This window comes from Pyrgilauda ruficollis, unplaced genomic scaffold (assembly GCF_017590135.1).
Source record: "Pyrgilauda ruficollis isolate IOZ18807 unplaced genomic scaffold, ASM1759013v1 scaffold59, whole genome shotgun sequence".
Taxonomy (NCBI): Eukaryota; Metazoa; Chordata; class Aves; order Passeriformes; family Passeridae; genus Pyrgilauda; species Pyrgilauda ruficollis.
The window spans coordinates 4,890,254-4,899,424 of record NW_024527599.1 but is presented as its reverse complement, the minus strand read 5'-3'; the positions used below and the strand labels follow the sequence as shown (position 1 = coordinate 4,899,424).

Sequence of the window (9,171 nt, the reverse complement as noted above, 5' to 3'; positions counted from 1 at the left end):
AATGGTTTGGGTTAGGAGAGACCCCAAAGACCCCAAAGTCTTGTTCCACCCCCTGCCATGGGCAGGGACCCCTTCCACTGGCCCAGGTGCTCCAAGCCCTGTCCAACCTGGCCTTGGACATTTCCAGGGATGGGGCAGCCACAGCTTCACTGGGCACCCTGTGCAAGAGCCTCCCCACCCTCATAGGGAAGAATTTCTTCCCAATATCTAACCGAAATTTCCTTTCTTCCAGTCTGAACCCATTACTCCTTATCCTATCACTACAGCGCCTGATGAAGAGTCCCTTTCTGGCTCCCCTGCAGCTCCTTCAGGTAGGTGCTGCGTGGTCTCCACACAACCTTCTCTTCTCCAGTCTGAACTGACCCAAATTTCCCACCCTGTCTCAACAGGGGACATGCTCCAGTATTTTTGTCAACTTTGTGGCCCCCCTCTTTTGGGAGCGTGGGGAAGGGAATGACGAGTGACCAGGGTATTAACGCAAATAGCCAGGGGATAAGTCAGTGCTACAGTCAGACAGGGTGAGTGGCTTCAGGTTATGGGCTTCACCTTGCCACTAGGTCATGATTTATGGCATTTTCAATGATTGTCATTATTGGATTGGAAAAGTAAACCACCACAGATTTAGCATCACCAAGCTAAGGCATGGATAACCGAGACGTGCAGCTTTGCTGTTGACACCTGTGATCCCTTCTAAGGCCACACTCTTCATTTGTCACCGTTTGACAGCAGCTCACACTGTATAGCTGAGCTCAATCTCATTCTCAACCTGCCACCTACAGGATTTGGGTTTTTTTCTCAGAGATTAAGCTCATTTAGAGAAGAAAAAAATAATTGGCAGTGGCTCTTAGCTCCTAACCTAGAGAAGAGTCAAGGAAATATTCAACCTGGGTCCTGCCCTTTGGCAGATGCCACCATATAAAGCATTCATGGTTCCATAATCTCATTAGGAAGCAACCAATGCTTTTATTATGTTCACCCTCAGAAGGAAAACTAATGATTAACTTATTATCACTTTATTTTGAGATAGTACTGCAAGAGTGCACATCACCTTACAAACACAGAGAAGATGACACAGGCCTGCCCCGAGGAGTTTACAATTCCACTTCGGCAAACGCTACAAAAAATTCTGTGGACAGGAAAAGGTGGGAGAGGTAATGCTGGCAGGTTAAAGAGTGGGTTTTCTGAAAGAGGGGATTGTTTCCAGGTGACAGAGGTCAGGCACAAGGAAGTGACAAACAGCAGTAGGATGACAACGTGGAGCACAGGACACCTGGTAAAAACAGATTGCACAGAGACAGGCTGGCAGCACATGGAGGAAAACAAGGACCTGTGGGCTTTATAATTAACATGTAAGATTGCAGCTATATAATACATCATTGTTTCAGCTATTCCAGAGAAGATAACATTGTGAATCAGAAGTGGCCTTTTTTTTTTAATTAAAAAAAAAAAAAACCAAACCAGTCCATTCCCAACAGGAATCTGTTGTAGTGTAATACTATTTTCCATTATGAGCACTTTGCACTTTTAAACTGGGGTGTAGGGAATACCAAAAAGCTCTGCAGATGCAGGAAAAAAAAATCAGAGGGGAAAAAAAAAGTAGCAAATATGTGTAGTTTAGAGATTTCATTACTTTTACCCCACAGTATCTGCTTTGAATTTTGTAGCATATTTTCCAAATTCATCAGCCTGTCAAGAGGGAAATCTCCTACTTGAAAACATTTTAGTGATTTACAGACTTATTTAAAATCTCATTATCCTGCAATTTTCCTTTGCAGACAGAGCATGAAGAGGCCAGGCTTTGCTGTGGGAGTTGAACATTTCAGTTGCTGTAGCAGCATTGCAGTTAAGCTGGTGTCTCAGCAAGATTTGCCCCCTTTTTTTTCCCAGACATCTGTGTCCAGTTTCATCTCAAGGATCCAGATATAGCTTTACTCAGTGACTGTCATAGTGTAAGTGTCCTATTAAGCAGAACAGCACAGATTTTCTCTGCTACTTCTGACATTGTGTCATTGCATTAGTGCTATAAAGGCTGTGTCAACAGGGCTTAGGTTCTGACAGATTAGTGAAAGCAAAAAAGCTGTCACCCTTCCTTCCCCACTCTGTGAATTCAATTTTATTTTAATACAAATGCAGATTAAATGCATGTGAGAGGCTGTACAGCCTGGGAGCAGTGTCTCCAGAAGGTGCAATTGCTTTACACAGCAACACCTTTGGCTCTGAGGTACTCACAGATCAGGTTTCTGCTTCCTTACATTCAGTTGTGGTTGCTTCCATGGAGCTCTTTCCCATGGCCACCCTCCCTGCACTTCCCATATGGATCAAGGTAAGGAGGTACAAAGGACACAAAAAAACCCAAGTCCTACAAATTCATCATTTAGGAATTATGAGAGCAGTTCAAAACATTGACCTATATTTGAGTTCCACAGATAAATGCATTATTGATGCTAACTGCTGTGACTCTCTACTCTTTGGTAGCCCATTTATTTTTCCCACAAGGTGGCTCATGCATGCAGGGAGTGCACCAGGCATTGTCTTGGTCCTGAAACACTCAGCTGGGAAGCAGCAGTGCTGTTTTCCACTCCAAATGTATATAACAATTTTATTTCCCTAAGCATCAGAGGACAAGGCAAACTGCCCCTGATCAACCACACGTGACAAGACCACCCCAGCTGTGTTTCTGCTGTGCAAGACAATGTTCAGAACAATCTGAAGGCAGAATATTGCCCTCCACTGACCCCACTGCTGCAGGAGGTGCAGCTCTGAAGCAGTTATGCCACAATCAGTAGAGTGTTTGCACATCTTGCATGCAGGTGCAGTTTTTGATAGATAAATGAGACTGAAATTAGTTTGGTTCACAACTGTCAAAATAAATTTTACCTCATTGGATCAGACCAGTGTTTCACTTTAGCTCAGCGTGTTTTCTCCAGCTTTGGCCAATTCTTACAAGACAGAACATGCAGACAAGTATCTTTCCTTGGCATAACTCTTATTTACAGCAACTTAAAATCTCCCTGAGTTAGTGGATGCAGACCATTGTTTAACCAGCCTCTTCTTTTAAAACATGGACACTTCTGCTCCCCACTACATTCTGCAGCAAAGAATTCCAGTTTGACTTTGCATGGCCCCAGAGCATGATCCCATTTGCCTGTTCAACCCTGAACAGCTAAAAGCTCACTCTGTACCCACTAGGACATGAGCTCTCCTCACAGCTGACCAGCAGCTTCTGACCACCCTGGCACATCAGCAGAGACATTAAGCACACACATTCACCATTTTATCAGATAAAACTGGATTTGAAGAGAGCCCTAATAAAGGGCAGGAACTGGGAACTGCAGTAGGGAGGTAGATGGCAGAAATAAAACTGTGTTCTTTGAAGTATGTGCAGCTAAATTAAAAGGCAGCAGCATCTCCACTAAGACTTCATTAAAATATGCCACTCTCTATTTCACTATTTTGCTGAGACATTTGTAACAGGCATTTAAGTGACATAAGAGTGTAAGAAATCACATTCAATTCTGAAACTGAGGTGGAAGTAATGCTGACGAGCACACAAAACACCAACTCTGCTTTAGGACACTGAGACTATGGATGGAGGCTCACACACCTGATACTTAACCTGTCATTGTCATGTCACGAGTATCTCTGAGCAGGAACAGGACTCTTCTCAAAATATTTAGAAGTATTGTAATATAAAATACAGAAATCTGCAGAAAGCCCTCTGGCTGTACCACTGCTGGTGTGTCTCTGAACATGTACTTGAGACAAGACAGGTGACCAGCAAAACGAATCAAAACTCTGCCTTCTTAATTATTGCTCAAAAAAAGATGGAAAGCTCACTAAATCATCACCAAAACCCAAAAAGTTCCAGAAGAATACAGTGTTGACAGCAGGCAGTAAAGCTGCCTTGAAACAAACACATTTAATAAAGGCAACACATTAAAAAAAAAAAAATCAGAGATGTGTGAAGTCCTCAAGTGGTGAATCCTTCTGAAACGAGTGACCGAAGACTAAAAGGTACCACGGAGTGCGGGGCAGCAGCGACTGGAGATGGCGCTGGCGGCGCACGGAGCGCTGGCCCTGCCACCGGCCGGGAGCCGCGGGGCAGCCGGCCCCGCTGCCGGGCTCTGGGCACCGCAACAAAGCTGAAACCCCGCCCGGGCTGAGGGTCTGCTCCTTCAAGCCCCAGCGAAGGAGCTCACACCCAGCTTAGCTTCCAGGTAATTTGTCACAGGAAGGTCGCAGCACGGTGTTGTTTCTTGTACTTTTTCAACTAGACAGCCAAGTTGAATGTCTGAGCCCCTGCCAGGCTTTGCAGTAAAACACCACCACTATGTCTCCAGAATTGTTTTATTTCTGCCCCAACCTTCCCGCAGCCACCAGCTCGGCCCAGTGCAGTCGGTGCCCGCACCCGCCGGGGATGCTCGTCCTCACCCCTGCACAGTCCAGCTCCCAGCAGCTTAACACAGGGCTACAGAGCCTGAGCTACCGAGCTCAACAAGAAGGTTAAGGGCAGAAAAGTCTGCTTTAGACAAGGAAAACCTCTATAAAAATAAGCAGGTTAAAAATTCCCTTTGTATTCCCTCCCTGGTGTGAACAGGTCTGCGGCACCTTTACCTACCATATTGCTCTGACAGTCAGCTTCACCATACAATCACCAGGTGCTCTGTCCAGACAGAGCATCAGCATTGTAGAAGGCTCCTAGAACAGCCAAACTGGCAGCATTTTGGTCAGTCACAGTAACCTGGTGATCAGCAGCTTGGTGACCATTGTCATAGCAAGGTACATAAGCTATGGCTAAAGGAAAAATGGTATCACCACATCAACCTGCCATATGTCCATAGGATCCAGTTCCAGACACAAAGGAGTGTTCTGCACTCCTGGTTCTTTCCACCAGCAGGTCAGCTCACAGCACATGAACACCAAGGTATCTGAAGCCCCAGAACTCAGCTTCAAGAAGCTTCTCCACTTTACTGAACACACATTGCTGCTCCCCTCCCAGGGGCATGTCTGGGGGGAAGGAGAGGCAAAAGGCAACAAAGTCTCAAAGCACTTCATCGGTAAACAAGATCCAATTCTTATCTCAGAGGCTCCAGGACTGCAGACAGTTTAAAACACGTACAGGTGAGTTTGTGAACCGGGAAGAAGAGGAATTCCAGGCCTCCCAAGGCTTGGTCTAGGACCACCAGTCCACTACGGGCTCTTCATTTCAGTGTGGAAGGCAGATCCCATTGCTCACAGTCTGTGTCATTTGCAGTAATAAAAGGTTGGGGAGCTGTCAGTGCTAGCAGCCAACATTTAGCAAAACACTGAAGCTGTGCTCTTACACATAGGAATAAAAACCCCTTCCCTGCCTCAGAAACAGGGATATGTCTGGAGTGACAGTAAAACCACTGGTTCCAGCTAAACATCAAGCAGAAAGACCATTATGAAGCCTTGGGGAGGGAGGACAGTGCAGCTTGCATCCGAGACTGTGTCAGCCAAGTTTGGGGGAAGAAGGGGAGAAAACAGACTGCAGTGTGTTACATTTGCAAACTCAAATTATGGTCTGCCTTCCCTCTTCCCCCATCTCTCTATTCCTTCTCTCCCCAGTTTCCCATGCAAACTCTCTGCTGCTGGAGAGTGTGATCAGGGGATAATTTAAGACACAATAGCTGTGTGGCCTTTATAAAAAGGAAAAGTGTCCCGTGTTTTGGAATAAGGAGTGGGAAGTCTCCTCCTGCCATATATCTGAGGAAATCTCAGTCATGATGTCCAGCCCTCACTCCAGTGATGAGCAAAGACTGGCAGAGCCAGGGGAGAAAAGTCCTGGCTTACACCACAGGTAGAACCCACAGATGTGGTAGGAACTTGTACAGGGGAGGTTGTACATGAAGCACCAGTTTAAACAAAGGCTTCCTCAGTGGGAGTGCCATTGATTTTGAAGAAGAGTTTGGCATCTTCCATCTTCTGCTTTTTTTCTCTCTCTAGCCTGCGCCTGTAGCAGACCAGGTAGATTGGGAGGCAGAAACCCAGGAGGCTCAGACCAAGCAAGCCAACATTCACCTGCAGGAGGAAAGCAAACCAAAATTAGGCTGGTTAGGAGAAGACAACAACCCAGTCACGCATGCAGCCGTGTCAGAGCCCAGCCCACATCGCCCAGCTGTGGGCAAACCAGGAGACGCCCTGCTCCGTGTGCTGGCAACATCCTCCACTGTTTTCATATTTACACTCCCGTGCCCAGAGAACCTTGTGTGTACAAGCTAAATGCTGCAAGAGTCTGTCACTCTGGATTATGGCTGTGGGAGTCTTGTTCCACAGAACAGGCAAGGGCTGTTGGAGCTGCAGGTGTTTCACACCAAGTTTGCTGATTGAAGAGTAACAGGCATGGGCACACGTAGCTTAGGGACCAGAATTCTCCCCAGCATTACCTATGTTACGATTTTATTGAGCCGCCCAGACTCTCAGCAAGACACCACATTAGCCCTGCCCTCAACAGCCATTTGGCTTTTTGGACATTAGCATCAGCAATCCAAAATTTACTGGCAATTGGAGCTTGTAGCTGTAAGCATCACAGTGTTTTTCCTCAATTTTGAGGTCTGCTCACACTCACCCATTTTAACCTGACAGATTCTGACTCACCACATAAACTGTTAGTGGAAAGCATTCCCTTCCTCCCTTTCCATTCACCATAAGGTTTACTGGCTTTCCTGCCCAGGAAGTCATTACTCACACAGGGAAAGGTCTCCTGGACAGCACCAAGGTAACAGCAGACTGAGGGACATGTAAAATTACAGCTGTTCTTAACCTTGGTCCGTGCACAGGAGTCCTTAAATGAGCCAAAAATCATCTTAACCCCCAAGCTTTCACATCAACACTGAGAAGAACTTGCCCAGAGGGGGTCTCCTTTCAAAGGTCCCGTCAGTGCCATGAACAGGGGCTGCTGCAGGAGGGCAAAGAGGGCACTGATCAACGACTGCAACCCTGTCAAGCTGCCAAACTGAGTCGAGGGGTATCTGTCAACAAAGAAAGCAACAGCATTATTATGTGTCACCTTGACTGTTCATATCACCCAGGTCAGATTACATTCCCAGTCCAGTAAGAACAAAGACCAACGTGAGAGCACAGTCCCAAGACAGGCATAATGTGCAGAACTCTCTCCTGCACTGTGTAACTGCCCCTTTTTACAGAGTATTTACAAATACCCTGTGGTGTCACTCTGCTCTCAAGAGCAGAATGGAACTGGTGCCAAGGCTGGAGCCTTCTTCTTCAGATTATTCTCATCCTGAGCTCTCAGACTTCAGTAATATCAGCTCCAGCACCTGTTTTGTTTTGCAGCTCTACTGTGGGCAAGTGGAAATGCTTATACAGCTCCTGTTTCTATTGCACAGGGAGCAGAGTGTGGATATTTACAACTTGAAAGCAGGGCTTCTTTATCCAGATGACAACACTGGTGGCTGAGCAATCATTTTCATCTGGTCATAACAATTTGCTCCCTTTGGAGGTGAGTGAAACCTGTACAACAGGTTAGTGTTTTCCTTTTTAGAGGACAAGTCTGATCCTATGTCAAACTAAAAAACACTGTTGACTGGCAAGTGCTGGTATCAGATAATATTAATGGAAAAATAAATTTCAGGAATCATCTAACATCTTTCTCTTTCCGTGACTGAGCAGCATTTAAGAGTCAGGTTAAACTAAACTTGGAAACAAAGAAGCAAATCAAAACCTTCAAATATTCAAAAAAGTCATATTCAAAGCAAAAACTCCTCAACTCCAGGAAGTTCCAGAATTGCAATGGTCAAATAGGATTAGTTTACAAGTAAGGTGATACGTACTGCAACATACATTTATTTACCTTGCCCAAGACAAAAATATTTTGCTTCTGGCTGCCAGGGAACCAAAAGTTTATACATTTCTGAAGAAGAGTCTTAGATGTGTTCTCTAGTCTGGATTCCCCAGACACAGGGATCTAAGCCTTTGACAGAAAGAGTCTGTGGAGCTCTGGACTCTCCATCCATGGAGATATCCAAATAAAATCAGATGCACTCCTGGACCATTGCACTAGCTGACCTTGGTCTTGAGAGGTCCCTTCCCACCTCAACAAATCTGATTCCCTGAAAGAGAACAGCTCCTCTTTGTTCCTCTGTCCTACCTCTCAGCACTGAGGGACAGATCTGTTTTCAAGACCAAAAACATTGCTTAATAAGGAAGAGAGTATTTAGATTCAGCTATTGATAATTTGCTAAGTTGGAAACAGGATGGGTGATCTGTCCTGGGAAAGGGAGGAGGTATCACTAATGCTATCTTGAGCAATGTTTTACCAATGTCAACTTCAGAGGAGAGCAGCAGCAATGTTTTCAGTCACGTTAATGTTTTACCTGGGCACATGCACATCTGCTCATTGCAAAACAAAAAAAGCCTTGAGTTTTTACTATATAACCTGTGTGTCAATAGTTTAGTCTCACACATAACTGTTCCTGTCTCTGTTGCTAAACAAGGAAAGCACTGGGATTTCAGTCCAGCTATTGTCATGTCTAGGTGACTGAGGAAACAAGTTGCATCATTTTTACCCTCTGACCATGAAGACCTCATTCCTGATCTCCCTCTCCCCTGCACAGCCCATCATCCCAAACCAGTTTATCTGGCTAGTTACATCTTGTAGGGAACCAGAGACTTACACAGCTGCATAGAGGCCTCCTACAGCTGAGTGGATGAATCCTCTCACAATTGTGTGCAAAATGAAGGACAGAATCTGAAAAAAGAAGCAGAAAAATGTCACATCCTAGACACCCACCCAGGTGTGCCAAACCCCAACACCAGCCATTCCTAAAAGCTGTTCTTCTAAGGTACAAACCTTGTTTGTTAGAAGGATTGGCAAACCTGGACCCAAAACCTGAAATATCAGCACGAGGGAAGAAATTTGTACTTATCTGCAGGCACTGCTTTTCCTTACATTGCACACACACACGACCCCTCTCATTTGTAGGTGGCACTGCTGCAAGGACGTTTCCCAGCAACCCCTGGCCAGGATCACAATGCTTTTCCATGGCCACAAATTTAGTTAATTTTCCACAAGTTATTGCAGACAACACGTAAGTATGAGCAAACTCCAGCTGTTTGCCTACATCAGCAAGGCATGTTTAAGCATAAAATCACTAAACTCCTCTGCCAAAAATAGGTGGTGCCACAGAATAA

General features: G+C 45.4%; 1 protein-coding gene across 3 annotated transcripts in view; it reads right to left on the bottom strand.

The window, feature by feature from the left end:
- Positions 1 to 2,014: 2,014 nt before the first annotated feature.
- Positions 2,015 to 9,171, bottom strand: part of SLC43A2 (solute carrier family 43 member 2) — a 31,138-nt gene continuing 23,981 nt past the window's right edge. For all 3 annotated transcript variants that reach the window (XM_041482452.1, XM_041482450.1, XM_041482451.1), the window contains exons 12-14: positions 8,655 to 8,728; positions 6,869 to 6,992; positions 2,015 to 6,042 (exon numbers count right to left, since the gene is read on the bottom strand). In XM_041482452.1, coding sequence (XP_041338386.1) covers positions 5,881 to 6,042; positions 6,869 to 6,992; positions 8,655 to 8,728 — 360 coding nt within the window. In that variant the 3' untranslated portion in view covers positions 2,015 to 5,880. The remainder of the gene's footprint in view (positions 6,043 to 6,868; positions 6,993 to 8,654; positions 8,729 to 9,171) is intronic.